Source organism: Equus asinus, chromosome 12 (genome assembly GCF_041296235.1).
Source record: "Equus asinus isolate D_3611 breed Donkey chromosome 12, EquAss-T2T_v2, whole genome shotgun sequence".
Taxonomy (NCBI): Eukaryota; Metazoa; Chordata; class Mammalia; order Perissodactyla; family Equidae; genus Equus; species Equus asinus.
This window is the reverse complement of record NC_091801.1, coordinates 7,531,549-7,558,300: the sequence shown is the minus strand read 5'-3', so window position 1 is coordinate 7,558,300 and position 26,752 is coordinate 7,531,549. Positions and strand designations below refer to the sequence as shown.

At 39.8% G+C, this 26,752-nt stretch overlaps 1 protein-coding gene across 10 annotated transcripts in view; it reads right to left on the bottom strand.

The window, feature by feature from the left end:
• Window positions 1–858: 858 nt before the first annotated feature.
• Window positions 859–26,752, bottom strand: part of TPD52 (tumor protein D52) — a 104,732-nt gene continuing 78,838 nt past the window's right edge. For 4 of the 10 annotated variants that reach the window (XM_044780313.2, XM_070481009.1, XM_070481006.1 and 1 more), the window contains exons 3-8: window positions 19,116–19,264; window positions 16,904–17,005; window positions 15,789–15,815; window positions 8,037–8,078; window positions 6,507–6,555; window positions 859–4,244 (exon numbers count right to left, since the gene is read on the bottom strand). In XM_044780313.2, the coding sequence (XP_044636248.1) occupies window positions 4,125–4,244; window positions 6,507–6,555; window positions 8,037–8,078; window positions 15,789–15,815; window positions 16,904–17,005; window positions 19,116–19,264 (489 nt within the window). In that variant the 3' untranslated portion in view covers window positions 859–4,124. The remainder of the gene's footprint in view (window positions 4,245–6,506; window positions 6,556–8,036; window positions 8,079–15,788; window positions 15,816–16,903; window positions 17,006–19,115; window positions 19,265–26,752) is intronic. The other 6 variants (XM_070481011.1, XM_070481012.1, XM_070481008.1 and 3 more) reach the window with 2 other exon arrangements.

Sequence of the window (26,752 nt, the reverse complement as noted above, 5' to 3'; positions counted from 1 at the left end):
AGAGGCACTGTGAAGGACTGAGCAGCTCAGCAGATGTCTGCACTCTGTCCTTGCCTGCATCAGCACCAACTGTACCATCAGCTCGAATGGCAGTGTTTTCACACCCTCATGGCACCTTAGGGATTCTGATGCTGCTCTACTCCTTGAACCATGCTTTCCTTCTTGCTTTATGAGAAAATACGGCCTCCTTTTTCCTCTTTAGCTTGCAAATTGTTAGTCCACTTTGCAAAAATATCAATAATGGCGGAGGCAAGGAAAGTGAATAGAAAATAGTTCAAGTCCTGGCTCCCTGTCTACGGGCTGTGATCTTATCTACAACGTGACACCGCCACATCCCTGAGTAAAGAATTAAGTGAGTGTAACACGCCCAACATTTACTGAAAGCTCAATAAATAGTGGCTATTTGTGGCTAGGTGGAGGCGACGAGGAGGAGATTAGAAATTCATGCCTCTTAAGCATGCATGAAAACCTGGAAAAAAGGATAGGGCTAGTGATACATTGAGGACATATTAGTATCAAAGATGGTCATTTCAGCCATAAATAAGATTAAGGGGAACATATAAAAGACAACTAGGGATGAGGCGATAACATTTAAGGACTTGGAAAAAGAGAATACCAGAAAATAGTCACACTGGGAAAGAAGAACAGAGAATTAATCCTAGCAACCAAGCGGTAAACTTTGAAGCACAAAGTTGAAAGAGTGTTAACGTGAAAGATCACACCCGCCTAAAAATATTCAAACAACAACATGGTGTTTGGTTTTTGCTGTTTGCTAGGAAAACCACCAAATTAAAATAATTACATTACCAACCAACCTCACTAAGTGACAGCGAAATTACATAGGAGAGTTGGCAAGAATTGTAGTCGTCAAATAGCATTTATTTAAGTATGAAATCCCGGCAGGTGATAGGCACATGCAGGCCCTGCCCTCTGGGGGCTTACAAACTGAGAGTGAATTCTTTTGGCTCACTTTGATTTTGGTTCATTTTGATTTCAGAATCAGAGTACAGAAATTGTGAAATGTAAGGTGTGCAGGTTTACTTAAACGTGACAATGTTTTATGTTAACTGTAACCCAACATGGTCTCTATAATTAATCCACTTACAATGGGACAGTCACTAATTAATGGCCAAATGTCTCTCCACTATGAGCAAAAATCTGACTTTTCATCTGCGTCTTATGAGCCATAAAGAAACGTGATCCTGACGTGGGGCCTTATGCAGCATCTCCTCTGGCACATACACAGCAAACGGTCACTTATAAATGCCTTCTGGTAGTCGGCATGTAGCTTTTCAATTTTGTTTCATACACTGAATCCGTATAGCTGCTGATGGTTCTTTCCGTATCCAGGATATGAAGGGTCTGCAGAGAAGCTGTCATGGACTCACTTGTTTCCTCGACAGACAGGTAATACATACAAAAGAACCCATACCCAAATTAGAGAATTTTTATTGTTTTCAAATACTATACAAAAAAAATAGACAGTGTGTATTTCTTGATTAACAGATCCAGAAATAGTCATTCCAAGTTAAGCATGTTTTTTCTCTATTTCAGTAGTTTCTTTGAGTTACTAAAATGATAATCCAATGAGATCTACTTTCTTCCACTGGTTACTTTGGTCTCATAAGCCTAAGAATTCTTGCCTTCTTTCCCACAAACTCCATAAATTAAGGACATTCCTTTGTAAAGGGGGATAATTCCAGGGATTATTTTCCTCTATCACACTTCTTGAATCCTCAGATATCTGCGATTTCACTCACCAGTTGCTGTTTTCTTATGTGTCGAACACAAGACATGAGAGAGCGATGAGGACCTCTCTCCAGTGTTCTTAGTAATTTCCACATTCCAAATTTCTTATCTGTCTGTGAATTCCTAATATTGAATCTCCCACAAAGATCATTTTGAATAATATTTCTAAACCCATGTTTATTTTTCTAAATTTATCCTCCCTCTACTTTTTGCTACTGCTTTTCAGAGGCAGAGTAGTCTTAAATAAGTAGAACATAATAAGCTGATTTTTATTCATGCCTCTATTTCATGCAACAGATGAAATCATTTTTATATAAGTATAGGCAGAGGTCTAGAAAAGCGATTCTCTGATTTCTTCTTTCACAACCATCACCAATACCCACATACACCCATTCCACCGTCCACCCATTCGTCATTTCTCCCCATAGAGTAAAGAGATTTGAGGATATTTCACCCAACTAAAACTGCTATCTTATTCTATTCTGCCTTGTTGAAAAGATAGTAACAGGGCAGGACACCCAAGAAACAATGGGATGAAAAGAAGATGTGACAAAAAGTTGAAAGACTAATTGGTAGAAAAAATAATTTAACAGTTATATTGAGTAACCATAATGTTCCTATAAAACAAATTTCTACAGATCCACTCCTCCAGGACAATGCTTCGACAATCTTTACCTTAAAGCCTCTACAAGGAAATAATTTATAATATTAATCTGATAGCATTAAGTAGTGATTTAAAGCAGATGGTTACACAACTGTTTTCTTAGCATAGACACCAGTTGATTATTTAATACAATGAGTTGTTTCCAGACCATTGGTCTCATAATAAGTATTGAGACCTATATTACTGATAGACAGAATTTATTAAGCTTTTCACATGTAATAGAGCGTAGTTTCAATTGTATCTAAAGTGCTAACAGAAGCTCTAGCAATCAACGATGGCAGCATGTTATAACAATCAACACCTGTGGCTTTTCAAATTTGGTTTTCATAAGTTATCCTGAAGTAAATCTAGTCATGCTTTTAAAAAATGCTTTAGGTCACTCCAAGCTTGGCAATTAACATTTGGCATAAACAATAATAAAACAATCACAACCTGATAAATAACAAATACAACACTGTAGGCCACAACCATATACAGCAAAAGGAAAAAGTGGTGGTAATGGGTAAGTAGCTGTTAGACTTAAGAGAGTACCTTGGCCTCTATGCAGGTACTTCTAGAGGCTTCGGTTCATTCAGCCCTGACACTCAGTTTTCAAAGTAGGAGGAAATGTCTACAGTTTCATTTAAAAATTTCTAACACACTGAAAACAAGTAGAACGTAAGTTGATTTTTATTAATGCATTAAACACTCAGGAGTTATCACCACCCCCTTAGTATAAAAAAATTTCAAGTTATATTAGTCATATAACTTTGTGTGCTTATTTTAAATGGTGCTAAATGAATTAAATAAAGACACAATGTTTCCCCTAAAGTGATTGATTTTAGCATTTTTGCAACTACTTAGATCTAAAAAAACTTTCAGGCTTTGAATTGAACATTGACGAGAGTGTGTTCCTATTTCAACCTACTGATAACATGCTTGATTCAGAAGGTTTTTTCTCAATTTACTCTGAAACTAAAATTTTAATCTGGTGAAAAATAATATAAGTGGCATAATAAGCAATACACTGAAATCATTACTGTCACAAATGGTGATAAACAAGGATGTAAGGGTTCCACACTCAAGTCACCTAGCAGTTTGAATTGCTGTACATATTGTTACTTACAAAACTATAACAAACTGGATGTAGAGCTGATTCATTCAGTCTGGCGTCTTACGACAGCCAAGACATAAGATATCTTACACCACAACAATGTTTAATCAAAATATCTTTTGTAGCTGGTAGTTCTTCCTTGGAGGTAAATAAAATTATGCCAAAACTTTTAATAACCAGGATTCAGAAATTTTAAAAAAACAGTTTTAGTTAGGAATCAGATATGCAGAGGTTCAAAGAGGAAAATAAAGAAAATCATACAGAAGACAAAGATCAGACTGGCATCCCAGATCCAGAGCAATTTTGTAAAGTAGGAAAGTAGTTACGATAACCTGCAGCTTCTCAGATCATTCTAGTGAGGCTCTCCAGGTACTACATGTGCTTTTATAATGGCGTTTCCCAAATAAAAGGCTTTAAATGCACATTAAAGGGTGTTCCCCAGGAATAGAGGTGAAGATATTTTTCTTTTGTTCAACCCACAAACAATTTGGTCAAAGGAGTATGTAAAGCTAAATAAAAGCACATCTGGTGGAAATTCATGGCGACGAATGATGACAAGATGTGCCTGGATGTCGCCCGCAGCATGTGGCAGTGGGTAGCAGAACAAAGGTAGGGCTCTCACAGGGTCTCCTGTGTCTGTTCTGGAAGAGGTTCCGTGGCTGTGGCACTAGCATTTGCAGTCGAGTTCAAGACTTCTCCAAAATCACCGCCAGCCGGCTTGGTTCCCCCTACTTTAGACTTTTTAAAAAGTTCAAAAGAGAAAAGACATCATGAAACAGAAACTTAGCTGACTCTGCGTAAAGTAACTCAAATTCTACTTTGAAGAACAAATAAATCATAAATGCGTCTGAAGGACTCTGTGAGGCCTCATCCTAAATGATCGATCGGACTCTCTTTATATTTGGATGACACTTTGTATTCCATCAAATCATTCATTCAGCTACACTCATCCAAGAAACATTGAGTACAACGCAGCAAAGAAATACATGCATTTTTCCCAGTTACAGTGTAAGCTTTCTAACCCTTTGCTACTTAAAGAATAGTCCAAGGACCTATAGACTCGGCATCGGCCGGGAGCTTGTCAGAAATGCAGAATCTCAGAGTGCCTCTCACCTCCATCTACAGAATTGAAATCGAATACTTGAACAAGATCTCCAGGTGCTCCCTATACACATTATGGCTTGTGAAGCAATACTCCAACTTATCTGACCTGAAATTTGGTCAATAAACATTTGTTCAATATCACAGATAAATGAAGCAATCGAAATCGGAATGTAAGGACATGTAGATTGATGTTTAACTGAATATAAATGTAATTAGTAAAACCAGAGCCCAAGCATACAACTATTTTTTACAGCTCCCTTGGGGCTATCTGTGTAATATACTATACTTTTAAAAATTACACGTTTTTATCTGAATGGTGCCCAGTCACATTTCAAAAGCAGATATAGTAAATGACCTGGAAGTTTCTCCTCATCTTCAAAAAGAACATAGATTGTCTGGTTTTCCAATCAGTCATTTCAAAAACTAATGCCTAGGGTGGATTTTAAGGAGAGGCTATGACAGTTCTAGAACATTGAGACCTGAATTACAGGAAGCCTTGACTTCCTGAACTGTACAGGTTGTCTTCAAATACATGACTAGGCATTAAGAAGAATAAAGCAGGTCTCTTGTACTGATCTAGAAGAATGACTGTGATATATTTTTTGCTCATCAAATATGGATTAAGTAGCTGCAGTGTGCCAAGGACTATGCCAGGCCCTTGAGAAGCATCAGTGAGCAAAAAGAACAGGTTCCTGAGCCTGTGGGTTCACACAGCATACGTGCCTGAGGGGGATGAATGAACAAGGACAGTGTGTACGGTGTGACTCCTTTGTGAAAAACATTTATACATTTATGTAGACAAAGAAAAGGTGTGTATTAGTGTTTGTATGTGCAAGAAAAAAGATCCAGATCACGGGACAGTGTTTGGTTTTCTTCCCACAAGCATACCCTGCTTCTGTAATTTAAAAAAGATTCATTTAAAAATAAGGGACTCAATTACAATTCTGAAAGACTAAACGTGAATATTTGTTCTTAAGCAGATTTATAGAAAACATTTAAGATACTAGTTTTAATCCTTCAGAAATATCCACAGTCATTATCAGAATTTCTTTAGGAAGACATGAACATACTGGCTTTGCACAAACTCTGTGGAGAAGGCTGGGCAGTGGCTGGGAACTAGATAACCTTTCTGGTCACTTGTGATCCTAAGAGTTGATGATTTTATAGTTTTGAATAGAATCTTGAAGGTGAAATATAATTTACAAATTAATAAGGCTAATCATTATAGAAAAATGTCCACCTTCACTGAAATCAAAGCAATCAAAAAATAGAACAGTGAATCATCCATGATGATCACCATGGCATCATCCTCACCATCAAAACGTCCAATAATTGAGGACTGAACAAACAATTCCATCATAAGGCACATGCAAGCAGCCATCAGACGTAATATTGAGGATGAATACTTGATGATATAGGAGAATATTTATGCTGTATGGTTAATCCTTTCGTAAAGCGTAACAGCATAACCCTCCTACATACATACGTCACTGTCTCTGGGTGGGAGGACCAATTTTAGTGTGTGTCTTTTTTTGTCATTTTCTATACTGTTGTTAAAGTTTTTGACAATACAATTTATATTAAATGTTCTCCAATTACAAAAGTATTTTGAAGTGAATGAAGCAAAGAGCAACACCAACTTCTAAAGTACTATTGCTCTTTATACATTTCCTTTCTGCACTCAGCATGTTGCTGCACTACACAGACGCCCCAAAAATTGATGGAAAGAGTACAAATTGCCTTAAATAACCACTAACAAGGTAAAGAATAAAGTTATTAAAGTTATCTAAATATTTTTAGAAAGGAATACTAATGCGAATGATTTACCCACAGCAAAGAAAATTAAGTTACCAGGGAAGATACCATCACAAAGATCCTAGTCATCTCTCTACTTGCCTTTAAGTTTTCGACCTTTTCTTCAAATGACTTGAAAGTTGGAGAGTTCCTATGGAGAGAAAAACAGATAGTAAAATTACAAACACTGGAAAAACAAACCCATCAACTTTGAAAACATCATTAGTTGATCGTATTCCTCTTTGCCATTCTCAATCAGCACAAAAACAGATAGATTTATCTGTACCGTGTGTGTGCAGGCATACACACAACTATGTATTATTATGTAACATTATCAATTCTGTTCTGAGATTTCTACAATGATGCTTTTGGTTCCATGAACAGAGCCAATCTCAGAAATATGCAAAGTAGTTAAGTCCATGAGTGAGGAGAGGGAACAGTCAGGTAAAACATCAATTCTGTCACTTCTCGAACCACCTAGTCACGGTACAAGAACATGCCGCTGTTAGATCACTTTAATTCTGGTTACGGTACTATGCTCTAGAACTCGTGTATCAATTCAGATGCTGCCTGGCAAGATTCCTATATGAACCCCACATCACCAAGCAGGACAAGCAGACCATACGAGATTCCGTAACGGGGCTCCTGGTTCCCAGGGAGCAGCATAACAGGAACAGGAGAGACCAAAAGGAAGGGAGGAGGACAGAAACGTGGCTTTGGCTACTTCACAAAGCTGCCCCAAGTGACAGCAGCACTCGGAGCCCACAGGAAGCCCTCCCATGCCTTCAGGCTCATCCGTATTAACTGAGGAGGATTACAGCACCTACATCGCTCGTACCGGGTTTCCGAAGCTTTTACACTATCCACCTGACCTCAAATAGCCTTCCTACTACCAAGATGAAAAAGGTGAGGAAGGGCACGAGGGGTTTCCTCCTTCCCACAGCGATGATGGGCAGCGATCCCAAAGTGCGGTCCCCAGATCAGCTGCATCAGTAGCTCTTGGGAAGTTATTAGCAAATGCAATCCTCAGGTCCCACCCTAGGCCTACAGAATCAGAAACTAGGGCTGGTGCCCAGCAAGCAGGGAGCTTTAAGGAGCCCTCCAGGTAGTGCTGACGTACACTAAAGTCGAAGCCAAGTACAGATTGTTAAAAATCCTCTGCCTCTCTAGGGAGGTTAGATGAGGTCAGAACATGAGCCACTTGCAAGTGCTTACTGATGAAAGAGGTCAGGAGAATTGAATCACAGTTGGCTCCCAATGCTACAATGGGATGAGGAAAGTGGAGATGGGGAGATGGAAGCAGTGGATGCAGAAGAGGTGGTGGGCCACCTGCACCCAGGAAAAGAGAAGGTTAGTAGATGAGTAGTGTTCACTTTTTCAATTAAGCAGATTTCAGATATGAAACAATAGGTGTACAAAATAAAATAGAAATCATCATCACAGACATTTAATAGATGTCTTGCACTCATCCTAACATTATAGGAAGAGCAACTGAAAACGGATACAGCGTTAAAGGTGGAGCTTGTTTAGAGTAGCATTCTAGTTCCCCACTTCAGAACAGTTCAAGCTAAACACCTAAATAAACAATAAGAAGGCATAAGATCAACCATATTTTGCAGAAATATACTTTACCTCATAGCAGGCATGCTAATTGAATGTTGAATGGAGCGTATACTAAGAGGCAGCATTAAAAAGAGATAGAAATGAAGTTAGTACAGCGTTGATTAGAGACATAAAAAGCAAACAAAACTTCGCTTCCTAAGAGCTTGTTCTTTTGGCACCACGAAGAATTATCTACTTTTTGAGGTGGAGGGGATCAAAGCTTTTCCATCATAATTAACTTTTATCCATGAGCCAATTTAACCCCAGTAGTTAACAGAGCTAATCATTCACCCTTGATTTTTATAGCACTCTGCAGACGGTAAAGTGCTTTCCCCTCATCTATAAGGCATCTAGCACCAAGGCTCAGACGTTAAATGATTCATCCAAGGTCACAGCGGAATCAAGAATGGAACCTCGGTCTTCAGGACTCCGAATTCAATGTTCACCGCCTCCCCTCAAAAAATGAAGCACACACACACAGGTACACACACCGCAAGTGAGGCCAGCGAAGGGCGCCTGCAGCCGTCTTTCTCCCACAGATTCGTCACCAGGCCAGAACAGGAACGTTTCCAAATAAATCACCTATCGGACAACTTTAAAGAATTTAAAGGTCTCTCCTTAGTAGTAGCGTCAGTTTTCTAACGAGAGACACTTGCACTTCATCCCAATTAAGCTAAATGTTCTTAGCGGCCATCCAAATAACATTTGGCCCCGTTTTACTTGGACCAACTTCTTAGTGAAGAGCAATGCAGTTCACTGACCGTTGAGGGTCAAGATTATCTACTCTCAGCTGTCTCCCATAGAGACCACCTTACAGGACGAAAGTACCTTAATTCTTGGGCTCACACAGTCACTCTATCCTGCTGATATTGTTACTACGCTTCTAATATTTTGATCACTGACACAGCATTTTTGGTAAATAATCTTTCCTTTGGGTAAGTTGGACATTCGAAGGTATTCTCAATTATATTTAAATATTGTGTGTATGATTTAGTTCTCTCAGAGACTCGGTTGTTACAAATGACAGTGTGTGTCAAGTATGGCTCCCCAAATCTAGTTTTGCATTAATATGTAATAATATGGAGTCTGATCTTGATATACATCAAAATATGCTGGCAGTTCTTGTAGTCAAGATTATCAGTAAAATATTTGGACATCTTCATACTTACTGTCATCCATAATATGGGAAAAGATCCATGGAGCTCATCATTCTCTCTATCCTGTAACAGTGGTAGATACCTCGGGTATAAGACTATAAGCTATTCTGGAAGGAATTCGCTGCTGCTTTTCCTGCTTCATCTTTGGCAGTATGCTGGATCCACACTTGCAGGATGGCGATTAATACAAGTCATCCTTCTTAGTTTACAATACCTGAACTGCAAACACCACCTGCTGTTCCCCACCCCCTCCTAAATCAGCTGCCTGTCTAGCCACATTGCCACAGCCACTGTCCATCAACACACTAACTGGATCAGCAGAGCTCCACCCCACCGCTAACCTCCTGTTGATCTACAAACTGTTTGGACTGAATGAAGGAAACGAAAAAAAGAGTTCACACCAGTAAGATTCTTATCCTGGGATTTTTTGACTAGGACACTAAGCCACTGGTCAGTTAGTGGTAGGAGCTAAGCTAGAAAGTCATGTGGGCTTGGATGCTGAGGGACAGTTTTTGGGATCAGGTACAAGCTGCAAGAACGCAGAGGAAGCCAGTTCCCCAAGAAGGGACTGAATATAAGCAGAGAGAAGCAGAGAAAACGAGGGAGAGATGACCATGCAGGACAGAAGGTTCAGTGGGAGAGGAACAGGTTTCTCGGTTTCTTTGGTTTCTAGAAGCTGCCTTGATTTCTAACGGCTTCCCAGTCAGCAGAGCTGTCTGAGTGGGGCCTGGGCCTGCTTCCTTTCCTCCCCTTGGATTCCAAAAGAACCTTCTTTCTGTGCCACACATGCCCCTTTGTATGTGAGCTAACTTACACAGTTTTCTGTTCCTTGTAACCAAAGACTCTTCACTAGAACCCTTGTGTTGGCAGAAATTACCAAATTCTGGCAAAAGAAGGTGAGTAATGGCCAAATGTGGATAAAGTGCTTATCCAAAGGACTCACACGTTGAATTCAATAGTATGAACAAAATGAGGAAACGGGTGGATGAAGTAAGGACAAATTTCAGAAATTCCCAGCTAATTCTAGTCACTGTCCCTAAGCACACTCATAAAAGATGACTTCCCCCAATGGCCATTTGGTGGGTTCTGAGCCCCTTTAACCGGCACACAAGCTGGTTAAGAGGGAACAGGGCACAGGAAGAGTGAAAGGAATGATCACACTTGTGACTTCTAGACACAGCAAGTTGACTGTGAATTCAACATCCAGGGCACAAATTACTTCAGGATTATCCTACAGAAGATATAAATCCTGAGGTCAGAAAAACTGAAAAACTGAATTGTAAAAGTCACCTGGAATTGTCAGGGGATGCAGACTAAAAGCAAGAAGGCAGAGGAGAGCCAGGCGTGACTCTAATCCAGCGGTCTTCCCTTGATGAGGTGAGAGATGGATGGTAGTGGGGCGTGAACGCGAAGGGATGTCAGCAGGAAAGGGAAACTGACAAACAGAGTAAACAGCCAGGAGCAGACACTCAATAACGTGGGAAATACAGGTAATGTTTCTAAATATTTGTTTTTGCAGTATTACTAGAGGAAAGGACTACCAATACACTTCCAAGGAAACCAAGGCAGAAGCTGATAATTTGGGGCATTTAAGTTAGTAAGTACCTAGTAGGTGCCAATGATGTTTGTGATGTGACTTAAAGAAGGTTAAAAAATCATCACTTTTCTGAGAAACAGTGTAGCACCTCTTGTACAGGACTTTAGGGTCCTTTACAGCATCATGACAAAATCATACTTGCTAGCTGAGTTTCAATTAGCAGTTAAGGCACACGAAGAATTTAAATCTTTGAGTGCCATGAAGACTACACTCACTAGGGGCCAGCCTGGGGGCATAGCGGTTAAGTTAGCAGGCTCTGCGCTTCAGTGGTCTGGAGTTCGTCAGTTCAGATCCCAGGCATGGACCTAGCTCCACTTATCAAGCCATGCTGTGGCAGGCGTCCCACAGATAAAATAGAAGAAGATGGGCAGAGATGTTAGCTCAGAGCCAATCTTCCTCAGCAAAAAAGAGGAGGATTGGCAGTGGATGTTAGCTCAGGGCCTCCTCCTCAAAAAAAAAAAAAAAGAATACACCCATTAGGTATGTTTAGTGGGAATATATAAGAAAAAGCAAAAAAGTGATTACAGGAGGATGTTTATTTTGTGATAAATCAGAGTTCTCAGTTTGGTTTTGAGCCCTCTTCTATATGTTTTATATTTCACAATAAGAATAAAAATATGCCTGCTGAACAGAGAATGAGATCAATTAAGCGCAGTTAAATTCATCAAGTCTAGGTCGTCCCTGCGTGTGAGGGAGCCGTTTTAGTAGGAAGAACAAAAAGTGCATATCAATTGCAAGTCCATCCAGTCATCTGAACTTTTCGACAGTCCATATTTAGAGGAAATTCCATTTTGCTGGTGGCTAGTCTGTAATCTAACTCGGGGGCAGCTGTTGTCGCATTCCTAGCTTCTCTGTGGAAGGCTACGCAAAGCTTCAACTTGCCTGGCCTTACACATCACCTCCAGTTTCACTGAAGTTTAAATATGATGTGGAAAACTTCAAAAGCAAAGAGCCAAGTTGCTGTTGGACCAGAACGGCCTCTAATTTGTTGTATTAGTTAGCATCTATAAAGCAAATTTTCTTAAAACTTTTTCCAGCTTGATTTGTAACCCTCAAGTATAGTAACCTCTGATGGAAGTAGGAATGTAAATCTGGGTTCCTCAAAACACGGAGAAAAAAATCAAAGAGGGCAACCCCATTCTCACTCAGACTCCCTAAGGACTTCTCAAGCTCCTATTTACTCTTACTTTGGAGAAGCTATTCTTTTAAAAAGCTGAATCGATTTTTTAAACTTCCCCCTGTTTCTTACATAGTTTTTTGATCTTTTCATCCCTCATAAAAATAGACGGGGAGGGGTCAGGGGAGGAAGGAAGGAGTAAGTAGGAGATGGAGAAAGAAAAGGAAGAGTTAATGGTTAGCATGGTAGAATGCCCACGATGCGCTGGGAGTGCTTTTAAGAGGCATCTATGTATTATTATTCCCCTGCCCTCACCAGAAGCTCTGGATTGTAAGCGATGAACCAAAGTGGCAGCTGGACAGAGCCCAGAGGGGCACGGTCTTCCACCATCATTGCTCTGGGGAAGCAGAACCAATGCAGAAGGGGGAGAGGCAGGCTCCGGAACTAGGGTGGGCCTGGGGTCAAATCCTGACCTTCAGCCACTGAACTGTGTGACCTTGGGGACCTCACCTCTCTGTGGCTGAATTTCCTCATCTGTAAAATCAGAAAAATAAGTGGCACCTCCTTCAGAGTACCATATATAGTCTCGCCTGGAACATAGCTGTTCACCGTTATTATTATTACGAATGACTTTGATACACGGTAACATTTATTTCATATTAGATTATATTCTTTAAAGCTTCCAAATTTCACCCAGCTGTTATTTCAGTTGGTAACTTCAACCTGACAGTTGATAACAGTGCCTGGTGCATAGTTAGCATTCAATAAATACTTCTGAATGAAAGAATGAATGAATAGACAATTGAGGGAACTAAAATAAGGAAATATGGGCACAAAAGGTAGAAAAATTCATTAAAGCTTTTCAAATTTGAATTAAAAGGATCTCTTTCTGACTAGAGAAAAAAGAGCATTTCTTTTTCTATTAAGTGGTGGAAAATTTCAGCAAATAGAATTGTCAGTCTGGAATAATTTTAATGAGCCCAAAACAAATGAAAACTATCTAGAGATTTATATGAAGAAACACACGTAAAATGGAGAAATTTCCTTTGGAAACAAAGGTAAAGCTAATTAGCACTTCCTCTTAAATATATTTAAAATACTTGACTAATGAGGTTCCTGAATTATTATAGTATGCTATTAGTAATACAAAAATTGATGTTTAACACTGGCACCAAGTGAAATGACAAGGCTCTTATGAAGTTTCTCTCAAAAAATCAAAAGCATGGAGGCTGGCCCTCTGGTGCAGCGGTTAAGTTCGCACCTTCTGCTTCGGTGGCCCAGGATTCACAGGTTCGGTTCCCGGGTGCAGACATGGCACCGCTTCGCAAGCCATGCTGTGATAGGCGTCCCACATATAAAGTAAAGCAAGACGGGCACAGATGTTAGCTCAGGGCCAGCCTTCCTCAGCAAAAAGAAGAGGATTGGCAGCAGATGTTAGCTCAGGGCTAATCTTCCTCAAAAAAAAAAATCAAAAGCATGAGTCAATGTGTGGAAAATAAGCAAATAGGAGCAGGTGGATATGATTCCTTCCCCCAGAGGAAGGCTGGCTGCCCCCAGAAGGCCTGCCTGGACAGTCCTCACTACCACGTCCCACGTCTGGCCCTCAAACTTGCAGTGGCAGACACCTAATTCTCAGGGCATCAAACCCAGATCTTTCTTTTCTCCTCTTCCTCCTCCTCCTTACGCACCTACCCAAGGCAGAAGGTAAACAGCTAAAGCCCAAATGCTAATTTATTAATTGACAATGTAAAATAAAAATTTGCTGTGACTAACATTCAAGCCAGCAAAATATCCACAAGTCCGTCAGAGTGTGAAATCATCGCCACAAGTTTGCTGGGTTAGCCTGGGCTCAGAACAAAGGGTAGATAACAGGACTAACCAACTATTTCAGGAGCTCGATACAAGAGGCCTCCCACGCGGGTCTCCATGGGAGAAGAAGCCTTGGGGTTGGGAATGAAACATTCAAAAATCTACTGTCCAAGTTCCCGCTCCTTGGACAGGTCATGGGGGCATGTGGCTGGGATTTGCCTCTGTGACTCACCGATCTAAAAGATGTGGTTTCTCTTTATGATGTTTTTGATTATATATGTTTTTATATATTTCTATTAAATGTTTTCATATTTTTTATTATATATGAACACATTAAATCAGATTACAACCAGGACTTCTTGGCATAGAAGTGATTTTTTTAAGTGACTTTACCGAACTTTTAATCTGTGAGAATTATAAAATTTAGCTTTCAAAAGATAAACTTATGTCTCTCATTTCCAAGTTTTAATCAAAACTCTTACTTTAACCTCCACATATTAGTATATAATATATTATTAAAAACAAGATGAAATGGTAGATAGAGTGTAATCTCAATTATATTTTTTAAATGAAGAAAATGACTATAAGGAGCTAGAAAAGAGCATCAACACTCAATCTGTTCCCGGTAAATGAACACGACAGCACCTATGCGCCATCTTAAGTAAACGTGCTTCATCTTTTTAAAGGCAGAGAATAGTGATGAAACATGGCAGTCCTCAACAGCACTTAACGCATTTTCATATTTTTATTTCGCATCTAACATTGTTCTACAATCAAGCATTAAGAGGGCTCTTCCGTTCTTAAGTCATTCCCAGTCCCCACTTCCTTCCCCCAACTCCATCCACTCGAAGATTTTAAGGTCTTTCGGAACAGGAACCATGTCGAGTTTATGGTTACATCCTTTGGACCTGTCCACAGCAGGCACTCTGATGTTAGCAGGATGAACTATGTGGCTGAACACACGTCACACAACTCAAATAACTTCAGATGAAATTGTCTTACCAGTTGCCCAGAGCACTTTGGCCATTTCTAATTGGACACCAAAGATACAGAATTACCTCCTATTGCTGACTTCTTGATTTTTTTCTTAAAAATACAATTTTAACTTTAGATAACTCATCATTTAGAGTTGATTTATCCCTATGATCTACTCTGACTTCCAGGGCTGTGTCACTAGGATAGAGGGACCTCAGCTCTAGCACCCGTCTGCTTACTTAAGACGACAGAGAGCTAGACCGTGGCAGGTGACTGCTTGAGAAGACGATTCGCATTAACAGGAAGGGAGATGGAGACGGCTGCACTATCCTTCCCACTTACACTCTACAGACGCCCTCCAGCTTCGAATTGGATAAAGTCTCTATGGGAGACAGAGGAGAGGTTTGCTCAACATCACAAAGATTCTTCTGTAAGGCATGGTTTGGGCTGACATCTTCTCAATGGGCTTTTCTGGCCTAATATACTTTATTTTTCCTTTTGCAACCATGAAATTTCCTTGCGTGCATGGTTGAAGAATATAATTAGCAGAAGAAATAATAAAATAGTGAAAACAAGCAGCTAGTAATACAAGTACTGAAAAGTGCAGAGTAACGGTATATTTTATCTTATGTATATTTTACCACAATAAAAAAAAACAGAGTAACTCGTGTAAGACAGAAGACTAACATCGTGAGGCTGTACATATGGAGTCCATTACAACTACATAATGGGACCCAGGCAAAGGAGAATTCCAACATCCTTACAAAAGCACCAAAGAAATTAAAGCATCAAAAACAAACAAACAAAGTCAAACATTAAAAGGGAGGAATTCTGCATGCCATGTAGAGCTGCTTCTTTTTACCAAAAAAAAAAAGTAAAAAAGAAATGTCAAAATCATTTCCATGTTCCTCGAACCACAGTATCAAATGCTTCTTTTAATTCATCCATTACCCATGGGATACAAGAAACCCTCCCTTAAAAACAGGAATGCACTAGAGAAAAAGATACTCCAAACGCAAGAAAATTACGCAGTGGACAAACACAACCATCCAACGTGGTGTAATCATCTAATGGAGCACATTTGTCTTAAACAACCACTGAGGTGCGTGATGGGTCAAACTCCTTACCTAAAGGAATGTGAAAAGGCTTGCAATCTGCAAGAAGCCAGAGTGAGCATTAAAAAGGAAAGGAAGTTCTGGTAAATCTAAAACAATTAAATAGCCTGCTTTTTAAAAGTTGCATAAGGTTTTAACTGGACACTAAAGTGCTACACAATTGGATCAGCATAAGAAGAAATGAGAGCACCTAAGAGATGTGCATCTAGTTGTCCAAAGGGCTCTAGAAAGCTATGTTTATTACATTAGGCTTAGAATGATGAGAATCCAAATATAACGAATAATTCATTTGGTGATTTGGGTACAAAGCATAATACATTGATTGGCAAACTTATTCAACCAACAAAATTCTGGTTATAAAATCTATGTTCTCCACAAATGAAAAACACAAAGTCATGCCATCTGAAGGTTCTGTTTTCAAACACGAATCTTGCATGCCAACAGAGCACAGCAAATTTAAACCACGTTTGTCGTTTTCAGCACTATTCTAATCCACGTGGGGGGGGAGGCGGGGGACACGAAAGCACTGTGAAGTGGTTTTATCAAAATGGCTAGAAAAATTCTGCAGACTAACCTAAAATATAAATGCAAAATAAAAAGCAACAGCTCAAAATCAAGATTGAGGCCTCAGCATGAACGTAGACATGGCTTACAAATTAGTATAAGTCGGTGCACAAATGAGCATGTTGTGATCACACCATGGTATAAAAATGTACCAGGCAGAAGGAAAGGCAGGTCACAGTCCAAGCGTGCACTTCCGTGCCCCTGGACTGACCCCCAGAAAAACACCAGGCTCGGCCCACAACCACAGACTTCCACCACGAGAGACATACTTACCCTGGATGACCGGGGAAGGACTGAAAGGACAAAAGTTCACAACCAGAATTTCTGTACAACCTTCCGTATATTCATAAGATGATCATTTGGAATGCTATGCCTCAAAGTTAGAAGGCTATGCCTGAAAGCATTTGGGCAACATTTCAGGTCCTGGTTTGATGGAGTGCTCTTCTTCACTCAAACAGAGGGAACCCAGCATCTCCCAGGGCCAAAGTCAGGAAACAAATGCAAACACAACATATCTTAATTTGCCTCAGCTACTTAACGAGCAAGGAAAAATGAGGACATACTTTACGTCTTCCAGCTTTTTGGTGATGACTGATCCAACAGATGAGAAAGCAGCTGAAGCCTTCTGTCCAGCTTGAGATAAGGTTTCAGATGTCTTTTTGTATCTATATTAAATTATAAAAGAACAGAGCAAAGAAAAGTAAGCAATCTTTGCTAATATCAATTATTTAAAGGAGCAATCACCACTTCTCGGAAAACTCTCAAAAACAAAAAATTTTTAGAACATCTAAAATCCTTCACAACGACCTGGTCAGCAGCATCACTCATCTCATCCTTACCCATCTTTTCAGGCACAATCTTCTGCAGCGCCCTGGGACCGCCAGAAAGACAGAGGCCTGTAAAGGCAGGGCCTGCGAACTCAGGGTACAGGCTAAAAACAGTCGTGGAGCAAAGACGAAATGAGCCAGAGGCTGAAAGAAATCAGACCTCTCATTCTTTCCTTTTCCACACAAGCCAAACCAAACAGAAATGAAATTAAATTTCTCACATGCCTTTGACTATCTCCTAAAAAGGGATGAGAAGCAAGGTAGGGCCCCCGTGGACTTTATTATCCAAATAAACGGTAAGGGCATAAAGTTTTTAAATTTTGCATGTCTGTGGAGCTCCCAAATAACGACCTGCAGGCTTTCAACAGAGCACGGGGAAGGTACAATTTGTAAAATGACTGAGGGTGATATTTGCTGTGATACAAAGGTGTAATTTACCACCTCCCTCTTCGCATCTACCCAGAGGTGAGCAACGGGAAAAACAAAAGAATGTGGTACCCACACCAAAGAGGCTGAGATCCCCACATTAGAGAAAGGCAGGCTCAGGCATTCTCATTTGCCCCGTCAAGACCAAATACTAAAAACACACAGTTTATGATGAGACAGTCAGAGAAGAGTTTCCTGCACGGTTTCCCAATCTCTACTGATATGGGAGAAAGTGGACCACAGGGTGGGCACCCCAGTGCTGTCACGTCACGATGCAGTCTACTGACATGGGAGAGAGTGGACCACAGGGTGGGCACCCAGTGCTGTCATGTCACGATGCAGTCTACTGACATGGGAGAGAGTGGACCACAGGGTGGGCACCCAGTGCTGTCATGTCACGATGCAGTCTACTGACATGGGAGAGAGCGGACCACAGGGTGGGCACCCAGTGCTGTCACGTCATGATGCAGTCTACTGACATGGGAGAGAGTGGACCACAGGTGGGCACCCAGTGCTGTCACGTCATGATGCAGTCTACTGACATGGGAGAGAGTGGACCACAGGGTGGGCACCCAGTGCTGTCACGTCACGATGCAGTCTACTGACATGGGAGAGAGTGGACCACAGGTGGGCACCCAGTGCTGTCACGTCATGATGCAGTCTACTGACATGGGAGAGAGTGGACCACAGGGTGGGCACCCAGTGCTGTCACGTCACGATGCAGTCTACTGACATGGGAGAGAGTGGACCACAGGGTGGGCACCCAGTGCTGTCATGTCACGATGCAGTCTACTGACATGGGAGAGAGCGGACCACAGGCATGGGAAGCCTAGTGCTGTCACATCACGATGCAGTTGGCCTCGTGCTGCTGGTCACCAGCTCAGCAGATGGGACTAAATACAGATGACACACAACACAGTTCAGAACCTGTTGCCAGAAGGCTGCTCCTCCATGTGCCAGGAAAGGGAACTAACATCATGATAATGCCACATCAAAATGTGTGTGATCAAAAAAACAAAGAGATTAAGGGGTGGGCCTCTGCCAGCAGCACCTATCAGAGACGGTGACCTCAGGGTCTTAGGCTATGTCTAGAGCAGGGTAAAAAAAAGACTGGCTCTGCACTTGGCCAGACCTGAGTTCAAATCCTGCCTCCTCATTTTGAGAGGTTTGTGACCTCAAAACTTCCCTGATCCTGTTTTCGTATCTAGGGTTATCTTGCCACTCACTCTACTGGCTTATTCTGAGGACTGAATGACAAGTGTACGTATCTGGCAGTCAATATATAACATTTTTGGAACTTAAATTTTATTTCCTCAGCGGATTTATGAGGCCAGTTTTCTTTGTATTCCCTAGAACAGTCTGGAAGACCAAAGTTAGAGAAGAATCAAGTACACTTGAGAACTGGGGGGAAGGGGTCCTGCGTAGTACAAAGAAAAGTCGCAGAAACATCCTCCTCCCCAGACCAAAGGAGCAGAAGCGTCCTTTACATTCGCTGTGAAAATGGATGATCAAGGGAACATACGCCGAGGTCGCTGTCACATCTTGCCAGCCTTTGGCGAGGTTCTGTTTCAGTTCCTGTAGTGAGTTGATCCCAAGTTTCCGCTTGATCTCTGCTAGGTGCTTCTCCTTTGCCGCTAACACTTGAGACAGAGTCTGGATTTCTTCTTCTACCTACAAGGAAGGGGGTTGGGGTAAGAATACAACAAGAGTCACTTGGTAAGTACGATTATCGGTGCAAAACTATACTCAAAATTCTAGAGTCATTTTAAAATTTTTGGATTCATTCATCTGTCTCTTTAAAAACAACACATAAGCTGTTGCTGAGTAAACTGGTTACAGGCCAACCACGCCTATAGAGCTTCTCTCTTCTCTTCTTTATCTTCCCACCTTGAGTGGTCCTCAGCCTTGTCCCCTCTCCCTATACCTCCTTTCTCAGCTATCTCACAGGGGCTCAGCCCAAACTTGTACACAGAGAATATTCAAACCACTAACGTCCACTCTCCTGGTCTCTGGGGCCACATTTGCAGCTGGACGTTCTACCTGGATGCCAAGAGAAACTCCTACTTGTGTACGAAGTCAAATTAATCTCCATCCCCCACCAAAACATGCAACACCAAGCCAAATCAAGATCCAACCTTCTTGCGTATCTCATATGAGTCTATAGTGGAAATATCAGGCTCAGCGCCTGCCGAAGCCACAGGCCTGCACTCATCAAACTGCCTCTCCCATGAGCCCTCCTGAGGTCCCGTGTGGACTCCTCATGCGGACTGACCAGCCTCAGCCGGGTGGGGAGAGATGGGTCCCTGACTCAAGAACAGCCAAACCATCGAGTGGGCAACAACCAGCGATGTGCCTGGTGTGAAGAGAGATGCTCAACTAAACAGAGGGTCTGGTCTCTCTCTCATTAAAGAATCTAGTGTGAGGAACTGAGATAACATTGGGAGCAGAAGCTGAAAAGGTTTGGAGACAGAGGCCCTGAGTTCAGGTAGGGCACAGAGATATGATGAGATGCTGTGGAAAGCTTAAATACACTTGAGGAGGCCCAAACGGTAAGCAGAAGCTGCAAAGAAAAGATACACAGGAGAGGAAAATGTTAAGCTAGGAAAACAGAGGGAAAAGGGCAGACTCACAGAGACAAACAGACACCGTGTGGAAGAGACTTTTGGTCCCAGAAGTTGAAAAACTGGATCCCTAAAGTATATTTATTAATATGCAAACTCAGAAGGATGCTTCTCTTGGCTGGTGACAAAGCCATATTCTCAGCCTGACCTGCACAGCACTTCCACGATTTCAAAGACAACACGGCCTTTAAAAACAACATATAGTGTTGTTAAGCAAACTGTTTCTACTGCTAATTAAATCTTTAGAGAACATGAAGGGAAGAAAAATAGTACTCAACAAAAGGAGAGAAGGATCAATCAAATGTAATGTGGCTGCCAAAAAAAAGAGAATAACGTAACTCTTGGATGACATTAATTGGAAAGTAGGTCCAGAACAAACAGATAATCCTCTGTGCTTGTCAGACAGGCCTTCACACATTGTTACCAGTTTCAGAAGTCACATTTTAAGAATTACATTGACAAAGTAGAATATCTGAAGAAAAGGGAAACAATAAATGAATGAATGAAGCTAAAAATAAAGTAAATTAAATGGCTTGCTCTTAGTCATCAAACTAATAATGTATGAACCAGAATTTCAACCCAGGACTCTGACCGCCCTTAGTTTACCAGCTGATTCTCATGGCACACTGTCAGCTTTCCAGCACCTCTCTCTTTGCCCCAAATTCCAAATCTTCAGATACCATTTAAGTGTATTCTTTGAAGTCAGTTTTCTACCCCGACATTTCTCTGAAGAATTTATGTCCCCTTGTGAAAGTTGGAAAGAAAGACCACTATAAGTCTTTCCGAACAATACATGACCCAGTGTGTTCCTGGCCTCTGTTTGTGTGATTGTGCTGTTAACATACCCAGCTCAGCACACCATAGCTACATACATATATTAGAATGACCTTTAAAGCATAAATGGGAGCATGATTAAGAATCTCTGACGTAAATCAAAAATAACGAGTGAGAAAGTTACTACAAAGCTACAGTAATCAAGATTGTGTGGTACTTGGCAAGAGGATAAACACATAAATCAACAGAGTAGAAGTGAGAGTCCAGAAATAAACCCATACATTTATGGTCAGTTGATTTTCAACAAAAGTGCCAGGACAATTCAATGGGAAAGAATAGGGTTTTTTTCCACAAATGGTTCTGGGACAACTGGATTTCCATATACAAAAGAATGACGCTGGACCCCTAAGTCAGACTATATGTAAAAATTAACTCAAAACGAATCCAAAATCTCAATCAAAGAGCTAAACTATAAAACTCTTAGAAGAAAACATGGGGATAAATTTTCATAATCTTGGATTAGGCAACATTTTTTAGCCAAGGAAAAAATAAATTGACATTATCAAAATTTTAAACTGCCATGCTTCAAAGGACGCCATCGTGAAAGTAAAAAGACAACTGACAGAATGGGGAAAAGTCTTACAAATTATATATCTGATAAAGGTCTAGTATCTCAAATATACAAAGAACACTTATAACTCCATAATGAAAAGACAATCCAATTAAAAATATAGACAAAGGAATTAAATAGGAATTTCACCAAAGAAGATATACAGCTGACCAATAATCATATGAAAAGATGCTCAATACTACGCGTTAGTAATTAGAAAAATGCAAAGAGATACCACTTCACCCCCACTCAAAGGGCTACAATCAAAAAGACAATAACAAGCGTTGGCAAGCATGTAGAGAAACCGGAGCCCTCATCCATTCCTGGTGGAAATGTAAAATGGTGCAGTTCGGCAGCAAAACAGCTTGGCAGTTCTTCAGAAAGCTAAACATAGAGTTACCGTGTGACCCAGAAACTCCACTTCTAGGTCTGTAACAAAAGAACTGAAAGCATATGGGCACACAAAAACCTGTACATGAATGTTCACAGCGGCATTATTCCTACCAGCCCAAAAGTGGAAACAACCTAAATGTCCATCCCCTGATGAATGGAGAACAAAATGTGGTATGTAGATCTATACAATGGAATATTACTCAGCCACAAAAAGGAACGAAGAACTGATACGTACAACAACATGGATGAACCTTGAAAACATTACGCTAAACGGAAGAAGCCAGTCACAAAAGACCACATGTTGCTTGATTCCATTTATACGAAATGCCCAGAATAGGCAAATCTATCAAGACAGAAATAGATTAGTGGTTGCCAGGGGTTGGGGAGAGGGAGGATGGGCAGTGACTCAAATGGGCACAGGGCTTATTTTTGGAGTGATGAAAATGTTGTGAAATTAGACAGTGGTGGTAGTTATACAACTTTGTGAATATACGTAAGCCACTGAATTGTACACTTTAAAAGGATGGCTCTGAAGGTATATAAATTATATCTCAAAAAGGAGTAAAAAAAAAAATAATGGGGGGGATTTTTTATCTCCATTTAATTTAAATTTCTACAACTATTTCAAGCAGTGACTATGATGTAAAACCTTTACAACCTAAAAACTATCATTTGCTTTCAATGTCAGCGTTTTTTATTATAATCTAATTATTATTATACACTATTATTATATCATGACCATGAGGTAAAGGAATATTATATCTGGCGTATCTCATGTAGTTTTTAGAAAAACTGGATAAACGTCTGATAAAATGTGAATACTATGCAAATAAAAGGGTAAGCGCACAAGCATCAGAATTCACGAGGACCTGGATATAAGACTCGACATGGCAATGCAGTACCTCGTGACTTAATCTTCATAAGTTTGGATTAGGCAATGGTTTCTTACAAGTCACCAAGGAAAAAATAAATTCAACTTTATCAAAATTAAAAACTTCTGTATTCCAAAGGGCACTATCAAGAAAGTGGAAAGGAAAACCCACAGGATGGGAGAAAAGATTTACAGATCACATATCTGATAACTTCACTTGTTAAAGAAAATTACATCATCTCTTCAGAGATTTAGAGCCATGTTTCCTCCTCCATCTGGAATCATGATAATCAGAGCACTGGCCTCGTAATGCTGTTGCGATGATGCATGAGATGATGCAGGCAAAGAGCTCAGCTTAGCGCCTGCTGTCTAGTAAGTAATCTGGAGATATTAGGCGCTATTACTCTTTTAGTAGTACTGATAATGAAATAATAATACTGAGAGCTGGCAAGGTTTTGGAAAAACTGTTCTGTCTATGCGGTGAGAACCTTCTGGATAGCACTCTGGCCTCGCTGGGAATGCCTGTGTGTCCTTAAAAACCATTAGACCCCAGGATTCTACTCCTAGGAATTTATCCTAAAGAAGGAATTAAAGAAGTGCGTCATGGATAATAAGCCAGTATTTCCATCAACAGATTGTTCACAACAGCAAAAAAAAAAAGAAAACAATCTAAATATTTATAAACGATGATATATCCCTTAATTAAAAATGAGTTTGCAGTAGTGAAAAATGGGCTATGTGGCAATTTAAAATGTGGTTGTAGAAGATTACTTACTGGTGTGGAAAAAAAAAACCCAGTTTTTGGAACTCAGCTAAGTGGGGAAAAGTTACAGATGTATATTTTAATGCCTTCTTAAAATACAGAAATATGTTATAGCATACATACACAGAAAAAAGTCCGGAAACATAATCTAAAACTTTCATACTGTGAGTGATTTTCATTTTCTTCAGTATTTTTTGTATCTGCAATAAACATATAACTTGTGGAAAATATTTCCTCTTTTTAAACCACTAGCATTAGGCATGCATTAAATACTCAATATTTTTCACTCCTCATTGGGCTTATCACCAATCCGCCTTATCCATCCTGTCCCCACCTTGTATATAAAACCTTATGTAAAGAAGCAGATAGAACACACAGATAGAAGGTCAATAAGGAAAGAGACGACCGGAACAACATTATAAACCAACTGAATCTAACAGACACACATAGAACATTTCACCCCAAAACACAAGACCAAACACTCTTCTCAAATGTACGTGGAACATTCTCCAGGACAGAATATATGTTAGGCAAAACAAAACAAGTCTCAATAAATTTAAAATCATAAAAAGTATCTTCTCCAACCACAATGGAATAAAACTAGAAATCAAAAACAAAAGAAAACCAGAAAATTCATAAATCTACAAAAATTAAACAGCATACTCTAAAACCACCAACGGGTCGAAGAAGAAATCACAAAGCAAATTAGAAAATACTTTGAGACAAATAAAAACAAAAACACAACATATTAAACCTTACGAGAGGTAGTGAAAAGTAGTGCTTAGAGGGAGATTTTTAGCTATAAACGTCTCCATTAAAAAAGAAGAAAGATCTCAAATCAACACTTTAAGGAGCTAGAAAAATAAGAGCAAACTAAACCCAAAGCTAACAAAAGGAAGAGAACAATAAAGATGAGAGGGACGATAAACAAAATAGAGAACAGAAAAACAACAGAGAAAAATTAATGAATCCAAAAGCTAGTTCTTCAAAAAAGATCAAAGTCAACAAACCTTTAGACTAACAGAGGAAAAAGATAAAAATCACTAAAATAAGAAATGAAAGTGATGACATTACACCAATCTTACAGAAATAAAAAGCATTATAAGAGAATATTATGAACAATACGATGAACGTCAACAAACTAGATAACCTAGCTGAAATGGAAGAATTCCTAGAAACTCACAAATAATCAAAACTGACCCAAGAAAAAACAGAAAATCTGAACAGACCTGTGACATGCAAAAAGACTGAATGAATAATCAAAAATCTCCCAACAAAGAAAAGTTCAAGACCAGACGGCTTCACTGGTGAATTCCACCAAACATTTAGAGAAAAATGGACGCCAATCCTTCTCAAACTCTTCGACAAAATAGAAGAGAATGGAAAACTTCTAATTCATTCTAAGAGGCCAGTATTACCCTGATACAAAAGCCAGACAAACATATCACAAGAAAAAAAACCTGCAGGTCAAGCTTTCTCATGAATATAGGTGCAAAAAAACTCAACAAAACACTAGCAAACCAAATCCAGCAGCATATTAAAGGAATTATATACCACGACCAAGTGGAATTTACCCTAGAAATGCAAGGATGATTCAACACATAAAAAAAATCAATCAATGTAACAGACCAGATTAAAGAATGAAAGGAAAAAGTACATGATCATTTTAATAGGTGCAGAAAACACTTGACAAAATCTAACACCTTTTCAAGATAAAAACCCCAAAGAAACTATGAACAGAAAGGAACTTCCTCAATATGAGTAAGTGTGTTTATAAAAAACCCAAAGGTAACATACTCAATGGTGAAAAGACTGAAAGCTTTCCCCCTAAGATTAGAAACAGGACAGAGACACCACTAGTCAACATCTTACTGGAGGTTTTGGCCTGAGCAATGAGAAAAAAAACAAATAAAAGGCATCTAAAATGGAAAAGAAAAAAGAGTAAACCTTTAATTGCAGATGACATGATCTTATATACAGAAAATTCTAAATAAGCCACAAAAATATTAGAGCTAGTAAATTCAGCAAAGCTGCAGGCGACAAGATTAACACGCGAAATTCAGTTGTATTTCTATACATGGCAGTGAACAAGCCGAAAAAAAGTTAAGAAAATTCCATTTCTAATCCATTCCATCAAAAAGAATAAAATACTCTGGAAAAATGTAACTAAGGAAGCATAAGACTTACACATTGAAGACTACAAACATTGCTTAAAGAAACTAAAGACCTAAATAAACAGAAAGACACTCCTTGTTCATGAACCGGAAGACTAAATATTGTTAAGATGGCAATACTCCTCACGATCAATCTACAGACTCAATAAAAGCCTGACAAACATCCCAATGGTTGGGGCTGGTATGGTGGTGCAGTGGTTAAGTTTGCACATTCCACTTGCATGGCCCGGGGTTCACTGATTCAGATCCCGGGTGCAGACACAGCACTGCTTGGCAAGCCATGCTGTGGTAGGCGTCCTACATATAAAGTGGAGGAAGATGGGCACGGATGTGAGCTCAGGGCCAGTCTTCCTCAGCAAAAAGAGGGGGATTGGCAGCAGTTAGCTCAGGGCTAATCTTCCTCAAAAAAAAAAAAAAAAAATCCCAATGGCATTTTTTCGTGGGTAGAAAGGCAGATTCTAAAATCCACATGGAATTGCAAAGGACCCCAAATAATAATTTTGAAAAAGAAGAAAAAGGTGAAGCACTCAAACTTACTACAAAGCTATAGTAATGAAAACAGTGTGGTACTCTCAGAAAGAGAGACAAAGATGAATGTAACAGAATTGAGAAGTCCAGAAATAAACTCTTAAATCTATGGTCAACTGATTTTTGACAAGGATGTCAAGAGCATGTGTTGAGGATAGTCTCTTCAACAAATGATGCTGAGAAAACTAAATATTCACGTGCAAAAGAATGAAGCTGGACCCCTCCCACAAACGATATATGAAAATTAACTCAAAATGGATCAAAGACTTAAATATAAGAGCTAAGTCTTAGAAGAAAACATAGGGGGAAATCTTCATGATTTGAGGTTTAGAAATGAATTCTTAGATATAATACCAAAAGCACAAGCAACTAAAGAAAAATAAATTAGCCTTCATCAAAATTTAAAACTTTTGTACATTAAAACA